General features: G+C 29.9%; 5 protein-coding genes and 1 non-coding gene across 7 annotated transcripts; 4 read left to right on the top strand and 2 right to left on the bottom strand.

Moving 5' to 3' along the window:
- Positions 1-6,952: 6,952 nt before the first annotated feature.
- On the top strand, positions 6,953-8,001 carry LOC107923815 (myb-related protein 315). Its single transcript, XM_016853963.2, has 3 exons — positions 6,953-7,118; positions 7,186-7,315; positions 7,455-8,001. The coding sequence occupies exons 1-3, from the start codon at positions 6,986-6,988 to the stop codon at positions 7,951-7,953; spliced, it is 762 nt and encodes a 253-aa protein (XP_016709452.1). The 5' UTR covers positions 6,953-6,985; the 3' UTR covers positions 7,954-8,001.
- Positions 8,002-11,011: 3,010 nt separating this feature from the next.
- LOC107922865 (alpha-soluble NSF attachment protein 2) lies at positions 11,012-13,897 on the top strand. The gene is made up of 9 exons (XM_016853070.2): positions 11,012-11,283; positions 11,814-11,863; positions 11,963-12,035; positions 12,108-12,187; positions 12,590-12,741; positions 12,920-13,079; positions 13,152-13,199; positions 13,438-13,518; positions 13,601-13,897. The coding sequence occupies exons 1-9, from the start codon at positions 11,139-11,141 to the stop codon at positions 13,679-13,681; spliced, it is 870 nt and encodes a 289-aa protein (XP_016708559.2). The 5' UTR covers positions 11,012-11,138; the 3' UTR covers positions 13,682-13,897.
- A 559-nt stretch (positions 13,898-14,456) lies between these two features.
- On the top strand, positions 14,457-14,529 carry TRNAV-UAC (transfer RNA valine (anticodon UAC)). Its single transcript has one exon. It is a non-coding gene; the product is annotated as a tRNA-Val (tRNA).
- A 2,087-nt stretch (positions 14,530-16,616) lies between these two features.
- On the top strand, positions 16,617-19,553 carry LOC107922944 (protein WVD2-like 7). 2 transcript variants are annotated; one of them, XM_016853148.2, is made up of 8 exons: positions 16,617-17,058; positions 17,189-18,046; positions 18,138-18,196; positions 18,278-18,352; positions 18,622-18,697; positions 18,793-18,855; positions 19,003-19,099; positions 19,194-19,553. In XM_016853148.2, exons 1-7 carry the CDS (start codon positions 17,029-17,031, stop codon positions 19,042-19,044), a joined length of 1,203 nt encoding a protein of 400 aa, XP_016708637.1. In that variant the 5' UTR covers positions 16,617-17,028; the 3' UTR covers positions 19,045-19,099; positions 19,194-19,553. The 2 variants fall into 2 exon arrangements, with proteins under 2 accessions (XP_016708637.1, XP_016708636.1); XM_016853147.2 differs by having other exon boundaries at positions 16,618-16,987.
- LOC107923538 (uncharacterized) lies at positions 19,519-20,094 on the bottom strand. The gene has a single exon (XM_016853732.1). It carries the CDS (start codon positions 20,092-20,094, stop codon positions 19,519-19,521), a length of 576 nt encoding a protein of 191 aa, XP_016709221.1.
- A 1,454-nt stretch (positions 20,095-21,548) lies between these two features.
- On the bottom strand, positions 21,549-24,156 carry LOC107922759 (cystinosin homolog). The gene is made up of 8 exons (XM_016852914.2): positions 23,843-24,156; positions 23,615-23,747; positions 23,228-23,317; positions 23,009-23,133; positions 22,871-22,913; positions 22,381-22,498; positions 22,244-22,293; positions 21,549-21,894 (listed from the first exon to the last, which is right to left on the bottom strand). The coding sequence occupies exons 1-8, from the start codon at positions 23,959-23,961 to the stop codon at positions 21,748-21,750; spliced, it is 825 nt and encodes a 274-aa protein (XP_016708403.1). The 5' UTR covers positions 23,962-24,156; the 3' UTR covers positions 21,549-21,747.
- Positions 24,157-24,505: the final 349 nt, after the last annotated feature.

Below are 24,505 nucleotides of genomic sequence, written 5' to 3' on the forward strand. Positions count from 1 at the left end.
ATTCACTAAAGAATGCCAGTTCTGAATAAATTTCGATTTACACTTTTCTCGACCTTGCACCTGAGTAATTCGGTTTACCAAGGAGAATTTTTCTAACTGGGACAGTGCATAACTCCAATAATCTTTACGTCAATCCGATACTTTACTGGCTCTGACTTTACTTATCAGCTCATTTTCAATCTCTGATCATACTTATAATTATTCTATCACTGAACTCTTTGGGTTCTCAACCGGAAACTTATTCAATACAAATCTCATGAAATTCCATTATAAGTACCACTTTGGTAAGGGGGAGGGGTTGTAGGACCTCTGACTCGACTTTCTTATACATACACATTCATGTTGGCTTACACCAATTTTCCTATTGTCCCATTTAGACAATATACTTATGCATAAATTTTATGTTTTCTAGATAGCTTTACTTATCCATTCATTTAATTAAATTAATTCATGCTCATGACATCATATAAGGCCAAACAAACATAGATATTTGCATCACAATCACAACTTTCATTTCGTGCATCATCATGTACATATCATTACAATCATATAATTCAGTCCAACAATTTAACATAGATAAGTTCATTTCATTATAATCCTTTATCTCATAAAAATTATATATCATTAGCATTCATCAACGTTCGATGTCCAAATCAAGACAATGACATTTTCATTCATATCATAATATTATGACTTTTATTCATACCTCTACTACTTTCTATTTATTCCGTTCATCTTATCAAGTAAGCCATATACACTACATCATATGAGCATGAAGCAAATATGGATATTCATCACATATGTATCATAAACTTTTATTCATACTTTTCTGAACCGAGACTTATCATAATCATAATTTTACTCAAATACCTTCACATAACATTGAACATGGTCGGCGCAGCTCGGTTGGAGAGTACCCTGTCTAAATAAGACGGTACTCATACGCTTCGGAAGACATCACACTATCACAGATCAGTGGCATGTATAGCTAAACTTTTACAAATTTGCTAGGTTAGTCCGAGAACCGACTAAACCTGCTCTGATACCATAAAATGTAACGCCCCGTACCCGAGACCGTCGCCGGAGTCGAACACGAGGTGTTAACAGACTTAATTCATTACTTAAACAGCTCAAACAATTTATTTTTAAAATTTTCAGTCAAGCTAACAATCTGCGTCATAGTCGCTTAAAAATTCATATCTCGAGTTATGAAACTCAAAATCAAGATCCGTAAATTTTCCCTAAATCTAGACTTATATATCTATTTACTAATTTTTTCTAGAATTTTTGGTTGGGCCAATTAGTATAGTTTATTAGTTAAAGTCTCCCCTGTTTCAGGGTTCAACTACTCTAATATCTGTGTATTACGAATTAGATATCTCTCTATAAAAAATTTCAATGACTATGAAGTTTGTTTCTATTAAAACTAGACTCAATAAGGAATCTTTACATATAAAGAATGACTTCTAATTATATTTGTACAATTTATGATAAATTTTTAAAGTCAGAACAGGGGATCCAGAAATCGCTCTGGCCCTATTTCACAAAAATTTAAACATCTCATAAAATATAACTCATATACTTGTTTTGTTCCATCCATATGAAAATAGACTCATAATTCTTCAATTCTATATTTTATTCATCATCTAATTGTATCTCTACTATTTTTAATGATTTTTCAAACTCACATCACTGTTGCTGTCTGAATCTATTTTATGGTAAATTTTACCCATTTCATGGTTTCCATGGATTAGCTAGCAATTTGACATACATAACACCAAATATGATCATGATTAGTCATTCCAATGGATAATCATTACCAAGCATTTCCATACCACTCAATAACCATATCATAAGACCATATATACAAAATGATTATAATGCTATACATGCCATACTCAAAATATACAAGCCATTATGCCAAGATGGTATACAGATAGTGTGAGTGAACCTCCGACCGTTCCCGATTTCCGAGCTGGCTTGTCAAAACTACAAGGAATGAAAAGGATGGAGTAAGCATAAATGCTTAGTAAGCTCACATGCAAATAGCAAGTAACATAACCATATAAGCAAACATAAAACATCATTTGCATAATCATCACCAAGACATTCATATCATATTTTCATTTATCATCTTACCAAATTGTTGTTATATCGATTTTTCAACCCGAGGGTTAAGTACATACCTGTTCAAAGTACCATTTCACAACACTTACCAATATGTCCCTTTCATCTCGAGTATTCCTCCATTTGAGTAGAATTTTACCCGTTGAACACGTCGGAATATAATTCGGATACATGGAAAGTTTGCACATAAGTGCCACATATGTAGCCAAGCTACCATGCAACCCGCCCATAAGTGAACTCGGACTCAACTCAACGAGCTCGGGCGTTTGCATCCATAAGTGAACTCGGACTCAACTCAACGAGTTCGGATGCCTAGTTACATTTCTCGAACTCGGACTCAACTCAACGAGTTCGGACATTTGCATCCATAAGTGAACTCAGACTCAACTCAACGAGTTCGGATGCTCAACCATCCTAGTGACATGTCACTTGTATCCTATTCTATTCCTAAGGTTCAAACGGGCGTTTTCCTCGATCACACATCTTTACCATCTTCCACGGAATATCAAAATTGATACTTCGGTGATAGTTCATACTCATCAAGTAATTCACATAATTACATATTATTCAACAATAACCACAAAGCATAATATTTCATGATAATAATCAGCATCATATCATATAAACAACATTAAATTGCTTAAAATGACAATTATGTTACTACATTTACACATGAACTTATCTCGTATGCGAAAATGGATACTTTTACCATTTCGTCCACAACTTGGTATTTTCCCTATTTTAGCCCGAATTTCAGTTTTCCTTAATCTATCATTTAAAATATAGTCTAATTAGGACTCACATTATTCAAATTGACCCAAAATCATATTTTGGAAAAATTACAGTTTTGCCCCTAAACTTTTGCATATTTACACTTTTGCCCCAAAGCTCGTAAATTAAACTTCAACCTATTTTCTTATGTTTTATGACATACTGATCATTTTTCCCTTCTATGGAAACATCAAATTCTCACTCTAACATGTACTTATGACTATTAGGTATTTTTACCGATTAAACCCTTTTGCTAGTTTTCGCTTAAAACCAAGTAGTACAAGTTGTCTAACATAATTTAAAACCTCATATTCTATCATAAAACACCAAAATACACAAATTTAACCTATGGGTATTTTTTCAAATATGAACCCTAGGTTAAATTATTGCTAGCATAAGCTTAATCGAGCTACCAAGACTCCAAAAACGTAAAAATCATTAAAAACGAGGCTAGAACGGACTTACAATTGAGCTTGGAAGCTTGACAAAACCCTAGCCATGGTTTCTCCTTGCTATATTCGGCCATGGGGTTGAAGATGAGCAAAATTGGCTTTTAATTTTGTATTTTAATTCATTTTACCCCTAAATGACCAAAATGCCCTTACTACTAAACTTTCCAAAAATTCCATCCATGTCCAATTTTTGTCCATAGACTTAGAAATTGGTAAAATTGCTATTTAAGACCTCCTAATTAATATTTCAAAACAATCTCATACTAGAAACTTCTAGAATGCAAGTTTTACAAATTATTCGATTTAGTCCCTAATTTCAATTTAAGCACTTTATGCATAAAATTTCTTCACGAAATTTTCACACAATCATGCAATCATATCATAGACCTAAAAATAATCATAAAATAATTATTTCTATCTCGGATTTTGTGGTCACGAAACCACTATTCCGACTAGGCCCAAAATCAGGATATTACAAATTCAATTGCATACATTTAAAGAAATAAAGACATCAATTTATTTGTATATTAGATAAGTATAATTATTTTGATATATAATATGTAATGATGATATATCGATAGCGATGTTAATTGTACGTGAAAATTGAACCAAATCAACATTCCATATATAAAAAGACATAAAATTAAATTTCATGGTATAACATTGCAAATTGAACCAAATCAACATTCCATATATAAAAAGACATAAAATTAAATTTCATGGTATAACATTGCATGTTGGACCAAAATTTATATATAGTTTTGAAGTTTTTCCCTTAAAACATATAGATATTTTTAATTGTACAATAAAACAAGAAAAGATAATTATATTTGATATATTAATTATGGAGATTTTCTTTAAACAAAGAATAAACAAATTAAATCATAATTAATCTATACAATGCCTTTCTCTGCGCATCACCGAACATTGCTTCAATAATCAGGGGTGAAATTATAAATGTTTTTTAGAGAGGTTAAAATTAAATTGTAACTTTTACAATAAAAAAAATGTAATTTTACCATTTTAATAGATTATATCTTTATAATTTTTAAAGGATTAAATCAAATTTTTATATTTTAAGGAGCTAAAACATAATTTTATTTTTATTAAATTTAAATTTTAAAAATTTTAAATGAACTGTATGAAAAAAAAATCATTTTAAGGGGACTAAAGCCCTGGCAGCCCCTAAATTCACTACTGTGAATAATAATACAATTAAAACCTGTAAATTTAAATTCTTTTTTCTCCAATTAAATGAAATATACAACAATTTTTTAACATTGTTTGTAAAATTAAAAATTCAACCATAAATAATGATCCAATAACACACAAATGTTAAAATAATAATAATTTTTTCATCCATCATTATGATGTCAAACAATGCTATTTCAGTATCCGTATTATATTCTATAGCTTGTAGTTTCTCAACCCCCAACAAAGCCAGCACTGGCCTCAAAAATATAAACTTGTTCGTAATGGATAATCGTGCAATTATAAGGAATATTTATTCCTTCATGCATGAACAAATCACATATATATATTGTGATTCATGCATATAGAAAGGGATATATATACACTAAAATTTTGTCACTATGTGAATAAAAAACTATATTATAAAAAAATTATAAAAAAAATTATGCAACAATTAAATCATAAATGGAATATTAAAGTTTCATCAATTTTTGTTCTTAGACATTTGTTTTAAGAAAAACTCCATTATAATAATATCAAATTTACTTTTTTATACTATATCTTTTTTGGGTACAAAAGTAAATGTTGAGTAAAAATATATATACACATGCTAGAGTTGTTTAACCTTTAAAAATTGTGCATAACCACAAATTTTTTATATTGTTTTTTTTTAACAATAGTAAATTTTTTCTCCTCTTTTTGTAATTTTTATCGATAAGAGGGTTTTTCATGTAAAATCTGTGTGTTCTTATTTTTCTTTCTTACTGCTTTTCCTTGAAGGACTGATATTATCGTATTGATGTACAAATATAACATCAAAAAAACTATTAAAAATAGAAAATTAGAGCATTTATAGCTTTGTTTACATTAATAATAATAAAAAAGAGCATTAACAATTTTAAGTCAATGCTTATGGATGTTTAATTCTGAATAAACTTTGTAATTAATTAAAAAAAATTATAAAATTATTAAAATGTAAGATTATTTATTATATTATCTTATTGGGTTCGTTCGATTGAAATGTCAAATTTTGATGATTGATTAACATGATTTAAAAATATATTTTATTAAATTATGCTCATAGAATTTATTTTTTAATTGTGTACCATACAACAGTTGAAGCATATAATATTTTATTTTATGTATTTCTCTAAGAAATTAATTTTAATAACCTTTTTCAAATAAATAAGTTGACATTGGAAAAAGAAAGAAAAGCCTTCTCTTTTAATCAAAATGATAGAGGAAGGAAAGAAGTTTTTTTTTTATTAAAACATATTATTTTACATGATTTCCAGGCAAATTTGATCGAATGATAAAACCAATAATATTATTAATAAAATTTATTTTTTCTCGATTTATAATAATAAATATATATAGTTAAAATATTATTTTAAAAACACATCAAAAAATTAGAGAATTTAATTCATTAGTTATTATTACTCGATTTTAGTTTAAGTAAATAATTTAAAATCATTAAAAATAGAGTAAAATTATAAATAAAAAAATGTCATAATACCTAAAGAAAAAGAATATATTGAGATTACTCAGATACATTCTTAAACAGGGTCCCCGATCTCCTAAAATGAAATTCTTTTTATTTAGGTCCCTTTATAATTTATAATAATGGTAAAATTATAATTTAGTCCTTCAAAAATGATAAAAATTGATGTAATTTTTTAAAATTATAAAGATATATACTATTAAAATGACAAAATTACATTTTTATTATTATAAAATATAGAATTTAATTCCAGCTCTTAAAAAAAATTTTAACCTTACCCCTATTCTGAAATCTTTAATTAATATTATTGAAAATGCGACGTTGTGGGTTTAAGTTAATGCTTGAAATTCAAATTAATTTAAAAATATTACATTTCTTAAACTAAACTTAACCCTAAAAGGCCCATTGAATTAATGCTTTGCTAAAAACATATAAACATGAGAAACACGAGTAAGTTGATTGATTGATTAATTTTATTTTTTAAGTTTATAAGCATGAATAAGTAGAACGGTTTCACCAGGTAAAATCCATGGCAGGAATCTCAGCCCAAGGCAGTTAAATATCAAGTGATAGGACAAGTATATATACTGGATTGGAATGAAAAATATAATATTACCAAAGACAAATATCTAAATACGAGGAAAATGAAGAATCTTTTTTGATTCCCCTCCACAGAGGAAAAAAGTGACTTCAACGACAAAACTGGCCAGCATTAGTGGCCAAAGAATCGCATCAAATGATTTAAATTTTCTTTTATGTAAATTTTCTTTTATGGCAGGAATAAATTTTCTTACTTCATTTTTACGTAAAAACCAAAACCAAATTGGACCATTTCCACTGTCTCATGCAAACCCTTCATGTCTTAAATTTTGCCTTTCAAATTCAATCATGAATTACAACACCACCTTCCCTTTTTACGATTTTGCTTGTTTGAGTTTTCAAAATGGGAAGACAACCTTGTTGTGATAAAGTTGGATTAAAGCGAGGTCAATGGACAATCGAAGAAGATCATAAGCTCACCAATTTCATACTCAACAATGGTATTATCTGTTGGCGAAAGGTTCCCAAGCTTGCAGGTAAATTTGTTAAATTATGATCATATCCATATGCTTTAAAAATAATGACCGTATGGTGATGTTGTAGGGCTGTTAAGATGTGGAAAAAGTTGCAGATTAAGATGGATAAATTATCTAAGACCTGGCCTTAAGAGAGGGTCTTTTACAGATTCTGAAGAACATCAGATTATTCAACTTCATTCACGTCTCGGGAATAGGTAAACATCTTTGAACTCGAGTGTGATTGTTTTCTAATTTTCATGTAATTAGAAGGAACATATCCAATACCGATGTTTCAATACACATTGAACCAGTTAATTATTTGTTTCTTGTAACACAAGAAAGAATATTTTCCAGGTGGTCCAAGATTGCTTCACATTTCCCTGGCCGTACAGACAATGAAATCAAGAATCATTGGAATACTCGAATCAAGAAGAAGCTAAAACAGCTCGGTTTAGACTCACAAAAACCTTTTGAGATTGAGAAATCCCGGAAAAATTATGGTAATAAAAACAACATGAATTCAGACTCTAGTTCATCAAATAAACAAGAAGCAATTAGCTTAGAATCAAGGCCTGAGGATGATCATGGCATGAAAATTTGTCCAAAAAAAGCTGAAAGACCAGAAGAAATGAAAGCAACTGTGGATGAAACAAATGATCCATTGAACAATTACCAGATGTTATCTGGAAGCTCTGATTTAGATTGGTTGAAGGAATCCAACAATGTTTCAATGGGTGAAACAGCATGTGTTGAAGAAGAATATTGGGTTGATGGTGTAGATTCATTTCTTTCATGGGATAGCTTTGTTCATGTGGAAGATAAATTCTTTCCTTCTTGGGAAATAGGCAATTGAACATAGTTTCTTTCTTAAAATCTTTTTAGTTTAGCAATAAAGGAAGTTCAGGGAAAAAAAAAGAAAAAAGAAGTGTTTCAGATTTTGATGATGTCTGCAACATTTTTTTTAATATTATATTTAATATTTTTAGTTTCGCACTATTTAACAATTTTTTAACAACTCTTAATGTACATAAAGATTTTAAATAAAATTAAATATATGTATTTGGTATACATAATTCAATACAAGTCCATAGGATTAGCTGATTTTCAATTAGATTTGATCATGGGTTAATTCATTTGTCCAAATTTAAAGGTTTGTTCGAAAAGTGAGAGCCTTTAAATAAAAATATGAGTCAAAAATGAGTTTAAACAAAAAATAAAATTTACTTTTTAAAAAGATTAGGCCTTGAATAAGAATTTTTTTGACCTAAGCTTGGCCCGACTCGCTTGAAATACAAACTTTTTTTCTACTATTGTTTGATGTTGATTTGTTATTGTTTTGCTACTATTTTGCTATTATATATTGTTATTATTTTGTTGTTATTATTTGGATATTATATAATTTTTATTTTATTATTGATTTTATTACTATTTTTAAGTGATTTGTTTGCTAAGTTACAATTATATTAGTGTTATTAAGTACAAATATTTTTTTAATTTGTTAAAAATATTATTTTAATATTTTTAATATATTTGATGTATTATATTTATTAAAAATTATATAAAAAATTTTAATACAGGCTAGCGGGATCAAGCTTGAGTTTAGTATTTTTTATCTGGGTCGGGTTTAGGCATAAATTTCAGCTCATTTTTTAAGTGGAATCAGGATTCAAACTTAGAAAATGAAACTATACAATTTAGTATTGGCCTAATTCAAACTCGATCTAAACTCATAATCAAGTTTTTTTTTCCTTTTTTTTCTTTTAAATTGTGAATGTGTTTGTACTGTCACACGTCATTCTGAAAAATGTCCAGGTTTATTCCATTTTACTTGACTTTACAAAAGATACCATGAAAATGAAAAAAAGGGCATAATAAAGAATATTCAGTTGGATGTCCCTGGGTGTCTGCAAAGATTTTGTCACCTTTTCAGGGTTTTTTTTCACTTTTTTTTTATTATAAATAGTGATGGAGCATAGTAAATCACCGCTAAAATGATAAATTTTTAATTTAATCTTTTGAAATTTTTAAATAATAAAAATTTAATTTAATTTATTAAAAATTATAAAAATATAAGTTATTAAAATGATAAAATTATATATTTATTATAGTAAAAATATATAATTTAATTTCGTCATCTTCAACAAAATATTTTGACTCTTCCATTGAATACAAAGACTTGTTTTAAAATTTTGAGATAACTATTTATTTTCTCATCAATTTGCTATTATTTTTATTATTTTGGTATTCCTTTTTTAAATTTAATTAAATTATTTTCTAATGAAAAGCTTACATGACTATTTAAACAATGAAGTACACTATTTGAGCTTATTGGACTCAATTTCTGAGTTATATAAAGCTTTGGGGTGTATGATCATGAACGCCTTTAAAATTAATGCTTAATTCTATTTTTCCCTCAACTAATGATATAACATCCCAATCAAGATTAGCCAAATTATATTTTAAATTTTTTATTTAAAGAAATATCCAAATTTATTTTATTGAGCTTGATGCAAATTAAATTTATTTTTTTCCAAATTAAAATCAAATAATTATAATTGTTACATAGTTTTACCCTTCCAAAGCTTTTTTTTTCTCAAGAAAACTGAAAAAGAAAAAAAAGAAAAAGAAAAAATCAAGAGCACTGATTTTGCTAAATCAACAATGTTGACATGCTGTTTCAAATTCCACTGTTCACCTTCATATTTGTTATTTGCTAAGAGGACACGTGCTAATCTTAAGAGAGGATATGTGTTGACATGCTAATCTTAAGAGAGGATATGTGTTGACATACATAAAGTCTATTTGAACATAGTACGTCACATCAAAAGATTGTACCTTATAAATATGGAAAAAGACCTTCGTGAGAGGACAAAGAAAAACAAACACTCTAACAAAATTAAAAAAAATTTAGGGTCGGTTTATTTCATGAAAAATATTTTCTACATTTTCCTATATTTGTTTTACATAAAACAACTTGGTTAATGGAAAATAATTTAGATCAACGAAAAATAAATTATCTTTTTTGTAAAATGACTTACCATTTTAAAAAGCGTAAATTATTTTCTGGAAAAAAACTCCTCTCTAAGTAATTTTATTTTTATATAAAAATTAACTTAAAGAAGCTTAATATTATTATATTGATAATAAGTTTTATTTTTATTTTTATTTTTTAAAATATTTAAAATAATTAAAATATTATAATTTTAAATATTATTAAATATATTATTTATATTTAATCATATAATAAATTATTTAATATTTTAATTTTATTTTAATAATAATTTTTAAATAATATTCTTCAGAAAATATTTAATTTAATGTTTTAATAATAAATATTCTCTACAATTATAAATATATTAATAATAAATATTTTGTAGTATAAAGGTTAAAATATTCCATAAGTCTATGTTCTATTCACAAATTTGAAACTTAATCCCTGTATTTTTATTTTCAATAATTTAGTCCTTCTACTTTTCATATTTAAAAATCAAGTTCAATTGTTAACATTGTTAAATTTATTTGTCAATTTTATTTATATCACATTTTTAAATAAAAAATACTCACTTGGTAGTTATGTAACTAAAAAATGACATTGTAATCAACTTAAATTTAATAAAATATTTTTAATATATGAAAAACAATGTAAAATATAAATTTATTTTATGAACTAAATTTAAATATTTTATTTTAAGTTTTATATTATTAAAATAACTTAACAAGGGTTCAAATTTTTGACTTTTTATTTTATATTAAACAGGATATAGGAGTATTATATATATATTTTTGAATTTGAGTATTAAAATTAAATTAAACTTTTATTTTTATTAAATATATATTTAATATTAATGTAATGTGAAAAATATATTTTCTAACTACTTCAAAGGTAGAAAATTCATTAAAAAAAAGAAAAAAAAATCAGTCAATTTTCACAAATATCTTTTTTTTCCCAATAAATCATAAGGCTTCTCAAATATCATGTTTTCTTTTTTATTAAATTGATCTCTGATCAAACGAAGGTAAAGGAAAAATAGGAGGAAAATGGGAGATCAATCAACCAGAGGAGAAGAATTCGAGAAAAACGCAGAGAAAAAGCTAAACAGCTGGAGCTTTTTTGGCTCGAAATATGAAGATGCCGCCGATCTCTTTGATAAAGCGGCCAATTTCTTCAAGCTCGCCAAATCCTGTATTTCTTTTCTTTTTCCTTAATCTTTTCTTTTTTAAAGAGTATATATTTTCTGTTTGTTTCTCGAGAAAATCTGGATTAAAATATATGAATGAAAATTCGAGATCAACTTATTAATTTTGCTGACACAGAAATCGTAATCTAAAATTCATGATTTTTATGTCTGTTTGTTGGGCAAATGTCGGAAGGAAAAAAAGTAGTGGAAACATTATTGTTGCTAATGATGCGATCATAATTAGAAAACTATTTTTTATCGCGATCAAAGACTTTTATTATTCTTCTTGTTCCTAACTTATAATGGTTATTTTCTCTTTCAATTTATTGATTATTGTTGCTGGTTAACCCCACTTGCGTCAAAGAATTATTATTGTTGTTTTGATTCTGTCAGAGAATGTGAAATTTAATGTTTCTTTAAAATCAGCTTATTGATTAATTAATTTATAATTTAATAGATATTTGATATATGATTAAATTGATTTTTTTTTTTCAATAAAGCTTTTAATTTTACTCTATATTTTTATTTTCTCAAGGGGACAGAGCTGGATCAATTTATGTAAAGTTAGCAAATTGTCATTTGAAAGTAAGCAGTTGGGCAAAATAGCATTCAATTCATAGTGATTGAACTATCTTGTACGATTGAACTTGACCCTTCTATTTGTTTCCTTTTTTCTATTTGTAGTTAGAAAGCAACCATGAAGCCGCTCAAGCTTTTGTTAGTGCTGCTCATTGCTATAAGAAAACATCGACAAAGGGTAAGTGAATTGTGCATAGATAGTTTCACTGTGAAAATTGTTACCCATTACTAAATTGTGATTCCTATACAGACGCAATATCGTGCTTGCAGCAAGCAGTGAACATGTTTTGTGATATTGGAAGGCTCAGTATGGCTGCAAGGTATTATAAGGTATTGTTTCTTCATTCATATGCAAGAGTAATCTTATAGCGAGCACTTTTCATTTCCTTTTGTTTTGTTTTGTTTTGATTGAATTTTTATATATGTTAGCGTGAGTGTTGGATGTAGAAATACGTTTTTTTCATGTATTTAGAAGGTCATGTCCAATATCCATGTCCGTAGACTTGTCTCATACTGATGTTGAGCACAGATGCTTCAAGAACTACAAAGAATCGAGTGACATATTTTTATTGTTTCCAGTCTTCGTTCACATTGTTGCCAGTGGTGTTAAGCCTTCTAGGCATTCATGTTTTTCTGTACTACCGTTAGTGATTTTCCACAATATCCACAACTTTGTATCATGATGTTACTTGTAGTTATTCATAGACACATTGGTGCTTCTTTCATGTGCAGGAAATTGCTGAATTATACGAGTCTGAACAAAACATTGAGCAGGCCATTGATCATTACGAAAAGGCTGCAGATTTCTTCCAAAGTGAAGAAGTATCTACTTCTGCCAACCAGTGCAAGCAGAAAGTTGCACAATTTGCTGCTCAGATAGAACAGTAAGCATACTCGATTTCATAGATGTTGTTCGGGAAACTATTTTGTGCTATCTACTACTAAATATGATTTGTAATAATTGTTGGTGTACTACTTTACTTGCTAACACAGTTGCATAAATACAGCGCCCCTTGTAAAATTTAAGATATATTTTATAGCTCTGTTATGATATTTCTCCAGATACCAGAAAGCCATTGAGATCTACGAAGAGATAGCACGGCAGTCACTTACCAATAACTTGCTGAAGTATGGAGTTAAAGGGCATATTCTTAATGCTGGCCTTTGTCAACTCTGCAAAGGCGATGTCATTGCTATCACCAATGCATTAGAGCGATATCAGGTTGACCTTTTTCCATTGTGAAACGTTTACATTTGGTTATATTGAACTTATATCTGCATTTGCTTTCTTCAGGATCTGGATCCAACTTTTTCTGGAACACGAGAGTATAGGTTATTAGCTGTAAGTTATCGTAAGGAAACCGTTTATTTATTTTGTTCTAATTTATTTTTCTATCACTAAAGGAATTTATCAGATTCCTTTTGGTTCTTTTGATCCTTCATGTGCATTGGCTGATGGTTTATCCGGTTACTGCCATACATCCAAACCAAAAAACTTGTCAACTATGCAATTCGTTTACTTCAAATGGTAGTAATTTTAAGAATCTGGTATCGTAACGAGCTTATGCTTTCCATGACAGGACATTGCTTCTGCTCTGGATGAGGAAGATGTCACGAAGTTTACAGATGTTGTCAAGGAATTTGACAGCATGACCCCATTGGTATGTTGATCTCAATTAGAACTGCTTCTTGGATGAAATTACAATCATAATGTGTTTTCTCTATACACAATATGCATTGCAGGATTCATGGAAGACAACCCTTTTACTTCGAGTGAAGGAAAAACTGAAAGCTAAAGAGCTGGAGGAAGATGATCTTACCTAAAATAGCTTCATGTCATAAACGCCATTGTTATTGTTTTCCGGTATTTTAACAGTGATTGCTTCATATATAGAGGCGGGGTCCGGTTATACTGTTATACTTGCTTACAAGTATTGGTTTAGGAGATTTTACTTTAGAACTGCGCTGGTTATTGGGTACAAATGAGTTTGTAATTGGAATACTTATGTTTTTAAATGAAGTTGAAATAATTGAATACAAGTCTTAAGAGCGATTTGTTAGAGATGTAAAAAGAGCTGGGGTGATCCATGGGATTCTGAAATGCTTCCTGATTGCCCATGTTTCAACTCTTTAACTTGGACCATACATCCGAATTCCGTGTCTAATGCATTTTCAGACATAAGGATGACTTTGAAATTATTTTTTAAATATGTAAAAAAAATTATAAAATTTAATCGTATTTGTTTAAAAAATATATCAATATTTTACATTTGCACTCGAATTTGAGTATATAAATTGTCACTGCCTTGTAACAATATGAAAGGCTATCAAAAATTATTCATTGAGTAAATATATTTAATTTCTTTAAAAATATTTTTCTTATATTTTGAATAAATATTTTCTAAAATCTACCCATATTTATAATGATTATTCCATCTGTTTCGGTAAATCGAAGTTATAGTTGCCGAAAATAATTGAATTTTACAAATTAATTTCGATAATGGTCAGCTAATGGCAGCACTTAGCTAAATTGGATGATTGCTTTGTTTCCAAAAGTTCCTGCAGTGAATTAATTAATTCTTTTACGGCTGACATGAAGGTTGCTGTGGTGTAGTGGTTATCACGTTAGTCTTACACACTAAAGGTCCCCAGTTCGATCCTGGGCAGCAACATCTTTATTTTGAAGAATAAATTATCAAAATAATTATTTTTGTACAGCTTAGCACAAAAGCATTCGATTGAAACCAATGACTTTGTATATAGGTTTACATATGGGGATATATTTTGTTAATTTTCCTATTGATTACTTAACCTTAAATTAAATTGTGCTTTGGATATTTCTTAGGTTGTATTAACAGAATGCTTAAAAGGATTTGGTCCTTGGTGAGCTGTCATATTTTTATCTTCATATATTTTTGTTTGTTAGCAGTGCAATTTTGGAGCCTTGTATGGGGTGTTATTTCAATATATTTTTGTTCTGACAACTATAAGAATTTATCATGAAATTAGAGCTTTGTTTTGTGTTTTCTTTTCATCAGGATAATTGCACATGCCATAGAGTTGTTGACTGCTGAGAGTGGCCATGCAGAAATGCTTTTACATGAAGAGCGTCAAATGAGGGAAAAACAAAGAGAGAAGCAGAAGAGAATGAAAAATAAAGAAAAAAGAAGTTAAAGAACATAAAAAGAAAAATTTTAAATTGCTCAAAACGAAAAAATAAAGGGACCAATTGTATAAATTAACCTAAATTTTTTGTTTGAAATGATGATTTAACGTACCATATCAGCTTACCGTTACACTATTAATGGCAATTAACGGCTCAGTAACTAAAATGTAATGTGATAACGTAAGCGACTAAAACATAATATTTCAAATATAAGTGACTAAAAATAACTTTAGGTAAATAAAAGTGACTACTTTGATAGTTTACCATTATTAGTATTGGTTACAACATATTTGTCTTGAAAATTTTTAGCTAATTATTAAGTATTGGTTACTCAACTCTAGAAAGTTATAAAATAGTTATTTTATTATTCGAAAGGTTTCATTTAAGTCGTCAGACTTTTAAAATTGTTGTTATATAGCCTTCTCTGTTTGCATCATTTTCACCAATCAAAAACTCTCCGCTTTTTCTTCTACAATTTGAATTTTTTTTTCATGAAATAACTTTGAAAGTCATAAATTTGTAAATCAAAATCCAAACAATTTTCTTCTTCGATCTTCGACATTGACCGTCAAATTAACTTGGATTTAAGGTATATTCTTCTACTCGTCAATGGGTACTGATTCGTCGTACCGGTCATCGAATCATCATTTGGAGCTCGCTAGTCGAGCTTTTAAAGAAAAACTTAACAATTTAATTACTTAAACAAAATTTTTAAAAAATTTAAAGACCAAAATATAAATTTACTAATAATTTAACTACATTAAATATAATTTACCCTTCTTATTATTGTCGTTGTTATGGGCATTTAAATAAAAGCATCTATAAAAGCCTGTATGCCATCCTTGAGAACTATAAATTTTGCCCCTTAAAATTTTACAAGGACTAATTGGGAACTATTAGATAAACCGTGGATCTCATATAATTAAAGAGCCAAATACTCTTTACCAGATATTGATGGATGTATTTTATTTTTCCCCACCTGCCTGATAGATAATGTATATCGATTTTTGATTTACAAAAGGATTTGTTTAACTACAGTGATGTGTGTAATTTAAATGATTGATTTCTTTTAACAATCGTATTATAAAGAAAAATAATATATTTTAATGTATTTAAATTTACGTCTTCCTACATTAATAATAATGTTCATACCCGTATCTAAATTCTAAAACTATGTTAAAAAATCCAAATAACATAAATTATTATTTTGATGGTGCATGTTTCCTAGAATTAGATGGGTAGATGGAAATAAAACTTGCAAGAATTCCTAAGAATCCAAACGCCACTGATGTTCTAACTTCTGGTTGTTCAACATGCCACATCCATGAAAAATTCACCCACTCCCTCTCTCATGTTCCCATATATCCTAAAAAGTAAAAGCCCATGATTCATTTTTTTAAGGAAATTAAAAAATTATAATTAAATCCGATAATTTGTACTAATAAAATATTAAATGGGGTGATAACACTTTTTATCTCCTTACTTTAAAAACAAAAGAAAACCAAATTGAGACCAAAGCTGAAACTTGGGAACATGTTAGTGGATTATGTCCAAATTCAAACTGACTAATCATTTGGGCTCTAAAAATTAAAAAAATCCCAATGATAAATGGACGTTGTAAACAAGTGACCCCACAGCCTCCTGCATGAAAAAGGTTGCTAGCACTTGCTGATGGCTAGGCAGCTTTGGAGCTAAGACATGGAAGAAAGTTGACCCCACTTTGAAACACAATCCAAAAACATTGTTCTCCATTTCTCTCTCTATTATCTCCTTATGATCCTAGCTTTATTCATTTGAATTTCAAATCCATTTTTTTTTCTTTTTTTTGAGAAAGAACACACAGAATAATATATATTGCAGAAAATTTGAGTTTTGGAAAAAATTTGCCAACAGACATGGGAGACTCAGCTTGTCTCATGCAACCATTTTCTTACACTGCAGGCATTCCCAATGAATCCAAGGAGGTCAGTTGAGGTTCCTCCTTCCATTGGTCCTACTTCAAATAATGAATTCATTCAAACACACCATATGGATGGTATTAATTAATATAATCATGGTTTGAACTCGCTTTTGTTATGGAACTTTTGAGTTTCTAAAAATGGGTATAATTTTAGACTATTGAAAGTTTTGAGTTTGAAACTTGTAGAAATGCGAAAACTATGCAGGGCAACCCAGTTGCTGTTCTTGGACAGTCAATATCTTTTGGGAGATTTATGTCAGATCAGTCCTTAGCTTGGGAGAAATGGTCAACTTTTTCTCACAAAAAATATGTAGAAGAGGCTCAGAGATATGCTAGACCCGGTTCAGTTGCTCAAAAGAAAGCTTTCTTTGAAGCTCATTACAAGACCCTTGCAGCTAGGAAAGCACTGCTTGAGCAAGCCAAAGCTAATGAAGGTATGGTTCAGGATATTGGAACCGAAGTCTCAGAGATAATGAACTTAAGCTCTCAAATGGCAGCCCTTGGCCATGAAGAAACTGGCTCCATTTATGATGGTAAAGAGAATAATAACTCGGATTTTGTCGAGTTTGAGAGCAGCATAGTGGAAGGAGGTGACTCAGTTGGTGAACACAATGTTCTTTTGGAAATTAATTTGAAGAATGAAGCTGAAATTAAAGATTTGGAGCTTAGTGAAGCAACCCATGTGGAGAATCTCGAGAAGAAGGTTAACCAGTCGAGAAAGCTTGAGGAAGTAATGGAATTGGAGCTCAGTGAAGAAACCCAGATAGGGAAACCTCTACTTAAGATGTCGAGTTATGGAAGAAGAACCAAAGTGCCATCTTCACCTGCTATTCGTCCCAACAAAGGGAATAATGTCACTCCAATGTCCAACAAGTCTGCAATGGAGATTTCTGATAGAAAGAGATCAACTCCAAAATCAAGTCATAAGTTTATCAACTCCACCCCTGCAAAAGAAATCAGTAGATTAACTTCCACCATTATTAGAAAGATAGGTGGTTCAAGAATTGCTTCCAATTCTAAACCATCTAAAGAATTCCCCACGCCTTTAAGGACTTCAAACATGGTATCATTTTTTCTCTGCAACTTTGTCATTGTGTTATTCTAGTTCTTGCCATGGATGATAAGTTGCGGTTTTTTTTTTCTATGTTCTGCAGGCCTCTACAAGTGGAAGACCAAAGCAGTCCTTAGCCACTCCATGGTTGGAAAATAGAAGGTATCAGACATATATATGACTAAGAAAAATGCTAGTTAAATTGAAACTACTAAGAAATGTTTCCACATGTATGCATTACAGTGCTAGAATGCCCTTTAATTCCTCAGCCAGTGTGAGCAAAACATCTCGTGGAAAATGGAACCTTCTTCCAACAGAGTAAGGAACTTCCTTTTATTTAATGTTTCACTACTGTGAACCAGAAAAGAAGTAAAAATTTTTCATAGTGATCAAGAATATTGTAAGAAACTATGTTTTTATGAATTTTTTGAAGTATTAGAATGGCACGTCCATGTCGGATGCAAATCCAGATATAGGGATGACCATTGATAAACTAGAAAATTTTGAACATGCCCTTGTCAGTTACATATCTTACCCGACACTTGCATCCGAATAACATATGTAAGTGTTAACAATGGTGCCTGCAGGAAAAAATCCAAGTACCCTGCTATATTTGCACCTTTCAGTTTGAGAACTGAAGAGAGAGCTGCAAGAAGAAAACAGGCATGGCTCTCAATACAACCACCAGTTTAACCTTTGTGTTGTTACCATATTTATGTATTCACTCACTCAAATTTACTTCATATTTCCCTTTTCAGAGGCTTGAAGAGAAATTCAATGCAAGTCAAGAACAAAAAGTAGAGCAGCAAACGACACTCAAGGTAACTTGTGTGCTTAAATCCTGAACGGAGCATCATTTGTTCTATCTTTCATAGGATCAAAAATCAAAACCACCTTGTCCTGTTCTATAGAGCTAATTAAACAGGGGGTTCTGTATTATATTTTTCTCTCTATATAAACATTTGCAGAAAAAAGCTGAAACAGAACTGAAGAAACTACGTCAAGGCTAGACCAATTCCAGATTTTTTTAAAGAAAGAAGAACAATTAAAGATGAAATGCAAAAGGTATACAAATCTAGTTTTATCTCTGATGATACTAAAAATACACTTACACTTGAATTCGAGTATATTATATAGTTTCTCGTCTTCATTTTCATAGGTTCCATTGACGCGACCAGAATCAGCTGGCGTAGGAAGAAAATCCACTCCCAGGAAAGCAAATAATCATTTCCACATCAAAAGTCTTCAGTTAAGAAGCAAATTTCAGTTGCAATGGCTGCTAATCACATTTGATAAGATTAAACACAAGTTTGGATGCCTAAAATTGGATGGAAATAGAAGGCTGTCCGGAAATTCCCTTTTAATTCTTTTTAATTCATGTTTGTATGCACCTTTTGTTTGGGTATTTAATAGAGCATTGTTTTATTTAGAAAAAAGGCTAAATACAAACAAAAGGCAATACATGGAAAGATTGAGTCTGCCAATCACAGTTCTCTCAATAAACACCACCCTTCATCTTCCTCAATGTCTAGCATGAAATCCACATCACAATAACTCGTATCGTCGTCGTCGTCGTCGTCATCGTTCTGCTTGTCATGCAGAGACCAAAACTTAGCCAGAAAATCATCATTGTCGTCGTTGTCGTTAAGAACGTATGTACCAACATCCTCATAGACATAATCATGATCATTGACATGATTACCAATCTCATCATCATCATCATCATCATTAAAACTATACAAATATTCCAAAACTCCAGTGGCAGAAAACCCGGAAAATTTGAAACCGGCCAAATTACATGTCCTAAACTTTTGAGTACCCTTTGACTTGTCCTTGGACTTACTTACCGGATTCAAATGACACTCAACACAATGTAACCTCCCACATTTTCCACTAAACTTGGAATGGTTGCTGGCCTTTGGTGTCACCGTGGAAAACGATCCAGAAACCGGGAGGGAATCGAGTGTCTGTACACTTCGGGTTTTGGGTTTCGGGTTCCAAGGAGATAGGTGGACTGGATAAGTCCGAACCACGCCTTGTTGGGGAGCCTCCCTCTTCATTAGAGGGCCTGAGAAATGAATGATGAGTGTGATAAATGAAGTTGGTTATCTTACTGATTATCAATTTATTTATAGAAAAGAGAAGTGGGTCCGTGTCCATATATGCTTGGGAAGCAAGGAGTTTTTTTTGTTTTGTCTGGTCATGATTCTTGTTAGGCAAGGAGTTCATTTGCTTGGTACCAACGAAAACATGTCAATGACTTTTCCCTGCTTTAGCTGTTGCGTGTTGACCAGCTAGAAATCTTATCCTTTCTCTAGGGTTGAGCAAAACTTATTTAATTTTTTTCTAATAACGTAATTTAGTTTTCCGACTTTAAGTGACTTGAATTTATAAAAAAAATACAAAAACAATTAAAAATAATCTTTAAAAATATTTATAAAAGAATTTTTTAAATTTTTTAAATATATATTCAAAAAATTAAAAATTATTAAAAAGTTACTAAAAATCATTTTAAAAAATGCTAAATTATAATTTTTTTAAATTATAAAATGATAATCTTGAGACCATAAATTTTTATTTTGTTTTCAAATATACATGGTATCTATGTAATTATGTTTTTTAATTTGGAATTTAATTATATTGTCAACAAGATTTATGACCGTTTTAATCTTTTTATTTTATTAGAAACAAATTTATTTGACTTAACTTGAATTCACTCTGACTTTATTTGGAAAAAGAAATTCAACCATTCACCTGACTAACTTAAAATATTTTCTCATGATTCGGTTAAATGCTCACTTCTACTTTTTTTCGTGATCACCGAAAAAATCAAAAATCAATTTAAATTATAATGTTTGGTTTAATTTTCAACCTTAAAAAATCATAACTAATTGAACTTATTAAAATTTTATTTTTATAATATAAAAAAATATTTTTTTCTTAAATTAACAAAACAACTCAAAAGAAAACTATATAAAAAATATATTTCAAACTTTTTTTTAAAAAATTATGAAATTGAATCCATAATGAAATTTAAGATTCGGTTATTTAGGATATTCAATTGGGTATTTAAAAAATTTAGAATCACATGCACCCAACAAAATTGAATTATTATTATACCTTGTGAAAATCAAATTAAGTAAAAATACTAAGAGTCAAATTACATTGTCTTTTCTACTCAAAATTAGTAAATTAGTTTTTATATATTAGATTTAAAAGTAAATAGATCTTTTAAGTTAAAATTTTCATCCATTTGTATTGTTAAAAACTAACGTGGTTGATGAAATAATCAGATAGTGACATGTGACGTATCATATATATCTCATGCTAAAATAAAAATTTTAATTTTTTTATCTAAATAGTAAAAATAAAATACAATTTGAATCCTAATACAGGTGCTGCATTTACTTTCCAATTTTGTTACCATACATCATCAGCAGTGTGCCCATATTCAGCTTCTAGTAGTGTATATCTATATCAACAATTCGATCACAATCAAAGTTAGACAGCAAAGTTAATAAAGTACAGATGTTCTGCAAACTTGCATAATTTGTTTGTTTCACAACGAATTCAGATGTATGGTCTTCTTTCTATATACAACAGGGAAAGAAAAACTAATAAAAAAGATTATGACTTTTACATATTATGACATTGTAATTGTTTTTCCTGCATATAGAATTACATTGTTTACTACTATGTGAGTTGCCAAGGCTTTACACATTTTCCGAGGCGGTTTCATCGAAAGACTTGACAAGTGGCTCCTTGCCCTCTCGTTCGAGTTTAGAACGAAAGGTTGCTTTCTTAGCAGGATACAACAAATAATGTTGACACATGAAAATAATGTCGAAGAATATGGATACCTGAAAAAGAATTACACCACAGTTAATCATGACAAAGAACATACAAGAATTACATAATCTGATTTAAAATGCAGTGACATTGACAAAAATTTGAAGCAATAAATCCAATTTGCAAGCTAAGTTCAGCTTTTTACTTCTTGCTTGCTGGATTCCGCTTGGGTCATTACATGCAAGACTTCCGTATGCATTTTTCAAGGAATACTCGTTAAAAACCGGGGAGAATTTACGCTAAGGAAAATGGCAGATCCTCTTTATCGCATATAAACCGGCAAAAGATCACCGAGCACCAAGACAGTAGCATTGATGGAGTAAATAATGAAAGCAAATAAGGTGGGAGAATATCACATACCAAAGAAAGCAATGTTTTCCCTATATTTCCATAAAAGTTCACCCAAGAATCTGAAAAAGAAATTAATCTCACAATTAATATTATTATATGAAGCATAATGTTGGACCATGAGATTGATCGGTGAAGAAGAACCATACTTTGATCTATAGACTGTACAGCCATCTGTGCGTAATTTGCCAATCCTCCAACAAAATCAAGCAAAATGTTTCCGATGCTGAACCCATCTGTACTCTTTCGTGCAAAGTTCATGACTGCCTGGAATTCAGTGATATAAAACTTTGTAAGCATAAAAATCAAGCAACTTCCTATGTTAGAAGTGCAGCCAAGGACACTATGCAACCATGTTGGTTTTTAGAAGAGACTAGTTAAATAATGGGCACCGACATCGTGCCCTCATGTGATTTGAGGAAACCAAGAAGCTTTTCTTTTTCAAAATCATTCTTATTCTTTCTTTCTTTCCTCATTTTCCTCCATAAGATCTGAAATTTAACTGCTCGAGGAAAAGTACTACCTTTTGTGCTAATAGACGTTTTCCATAATTGAGCCAATAATGCATCATCAATCAGCTTCATCAACACGAAAATCTAATAAATGATTCGAAACATATCAAACAGGATGATATCTAACCTGGGGAATATATTTGATCACAGTCATGAAAACTTGTATCGAGCTGCAACAAAATTTAAACAGTTGTTTACATTGGAGCTACCATGTCGTTTACTTTCAGTTTCTCACATGCATAAAAAGGGTTAAAAACCAACTTACTTAAAGATGGAGATTAACCAAAGCCATGATTGGCTAGGCAATGCTATGAAGAAACAAATGGCGGCGATTAACCACACAGCAATGACGATTCCCACAGAAATCTTAGATACCTTTTGCGTCCCACGCTGCATAAAACCGAACCAATGAAACATTGGTATTCAACTTACAAAGCCTAGGATAAGTACTTACCCAAGCAACAAAGAAACTAGTGAAACTTACATCAAAAATCACAATTTGAAACAAAGTAATAGCCGTCAACAAAACAGCATGTATTGAGAACGCGACATCATTAGCAGCTACTGGGATCATCTGCCTCAAGCACAAAGTCAATAAACCAAAAAAGAAATGAATAAATATATGAAATCCATATAATTTCAGTGAAAAAAATTCATAAATCCCCATTAACGAGAGGCATTAATTCATGATAATTTCTTGGGTTTTGGTGACACTAAGCTAAAATCCCAAACTTATACAAATGAACTACCAGAAATGAAGTTTGTTTTCAATTGTTTTACTAGTTTGCTCAAGTACAACTAATTCACCAAATAAAACATAACAAAATAAGGAGGGGGGGGGGAGAGGAAAAGGGAATAATTGGAAAGAAACCTCTCCAGAGCCATATTTCTCAAAGTATTGCCTCTGAATAACAGGGCTGAAGTAGAGGCAAACGTTGTAGATCATATAAGAGGAGTGTTTTGTCAAATTCAGCAGCACGAAATCAAAGTTCAACCCAACAACGCTGTGATTTGGAACAAACAAAAGCAAAAACTTGGAGGATCAGGGAAAAGAATTTGAAACTGTAAAATTGGGATTTCAAGGAATTATAATGAGTACCTTTTTCTTCGAAAATTTAATATGACTTGAGGGTAGAAACTAATGGACCACGAAAAAAAGGCTAGCCAACCAAAAGTTTCGTACGTGATTTCCAGTGGAATTGAATTCCAAGAAGCCATTTTTTTTTTCTGATTTTCCCGGTTGGATTGGAGAAAATCAGAGATGGAAATTTTAAAAACCCAAAGAAGTTATGTTTTTTCTGTATCAGGTCCTTCTTTTGGGATATATTCGTTCTTTGCGTTCTCCACCTCTATAATCGAAGTGTTCGATTCTATTTTCTCTCTCCTTTTTTTTTTAACACCGATTCTTTTTTCTATAATATAAAAATAAATATTTTGTCAATAATTTTAAAATATTATGCATTGAAAATATATATATTATTTTATACATTAGAGGCCATTTTTTACGGTCAACAGGTCGAAAAATATTCATTTTTTTTTATTTTTTCAAATAGAATTTAAAGATTTATTTTTTTAATCAGGTTGTAAAACTCCATGAAATCAAATAATTGTGACTTTAAAAAATAATTAAAATTTTAATAACTAAAATTTAAATGTAATTTTTTTATATTTTTTATGTCGGTCCATATTCAAGATTTATAATTACCCCTCTCAATATTATCATCTTCAATATTTAAACTTAATCCTCCTGTACGATTGTTTT

The sequence above is a fragment of the Gossypium hirsutum genome, chromosome A11, assembly GCF_007990345.1.
Source record: "Gossypium hirsutum isolate 1008001.06 chromosome A11, Gossypium_hirsutum_v2.1, whole genome shotgun sequence".
In the NCBI taxonomy this organism is placed as follows: Eukaryota; Viridiplantae; Streptophyta; class Magnoliopsida; order Malvales; family Malvaceae; genus Gossypium; species Gossypium hirsutum.

Bases quoted from the DNA above. Each gene is read 5' to 3' on its own strand.
- LOC107923815 (XM_016853963.2), top strand. From the start codon at position 6,986: ATGGGAAGACAACCTTGTTGTGATAAAGTTGGATTAAAGCGAGGTCAA. The intron at 7,119-7,185 runs GTAAATTTGTTA...GTGATGTTGTAG, and splicing joins AAAGGTTCCCAAGCTTGCAG to GGCTGTTAAGATGTGGAAAA. The intron at 7,316-7,454 runs GTAAACATCTTT...AATATTTTCCAG, and splicing joins CATTCACGTCTCGGGAATAG to GTGGTCCAAGATTGCTTCAC.
- LOC107922865 (XM_016853070.2), top strand. From the start codon at position 11,139: ATGGGAGATCAATCAACCAGAGGAGAAGAATTCGAGAAAAACGCAGAG. The intron at 12,188-12,589 runs GTATTGTTTCTT...TTTCATGTGCAG, and splicing joins TGGCTGCAAGGTATTATAAG to GAAATTGCTGAATTATACGA. The intron at 12,742-12,919 runs GTAAGCATACTC...ATATTTCTCCAG, and splicing joins TTTGCTGCTCAGATAGAACA to ATACCAGAAAGCCATTGAGA.
- LOC107922944 (XM_016853147.2), top strand. From the start codon at position 16,919: ATGGGAGACTCAGCTTGTCTCATGCAACCATTTTCTTACACTGCAGGC. The intron at 18,047-18,137 runs GTATCATTTTTT...TATGTTCTGCAG, and splicing joins CTTTAAGGACTTCAAACATG to GCCTCTACAAGTGGAAGACC. The intron at 18,856-19,002 runs GTAACTTGTGTG...AAACATTTGCAG, and splicing joins AGCAGCAAACGACACTCAAG to AAAAAAGCTGAAACAGAACT.
- LOC107923538 (XM_016853732.1), bottom strand. From the start codon at position 20,094: ATGAAGAGGGAGGCTCCCCAACAAGGCGTGGTTCGGACTTATCCAGTC.
- LOC107922759 (XM_016852914.2), bottom strand. From the start codon at position 23,961: ATGGCTTCTTGGAATTCAATTCCACTGGAAATCACGTACGAAACTTTT. The intron at 23,748-23,842 runs GTACTCATTATA...TCCAAATCACAG, and splicing joins TTAAATTTTCGAAGAAAAAG to CGTTGTTGGGTTGAACTTTG. The intron at 22,294-22,380 runs GTATGGTTCTTC...TTTCTTTTTCAG, and splicing joins TGTACAGTCTATAGATCAAA to ATTCTTGGGTGAACTTTTAT.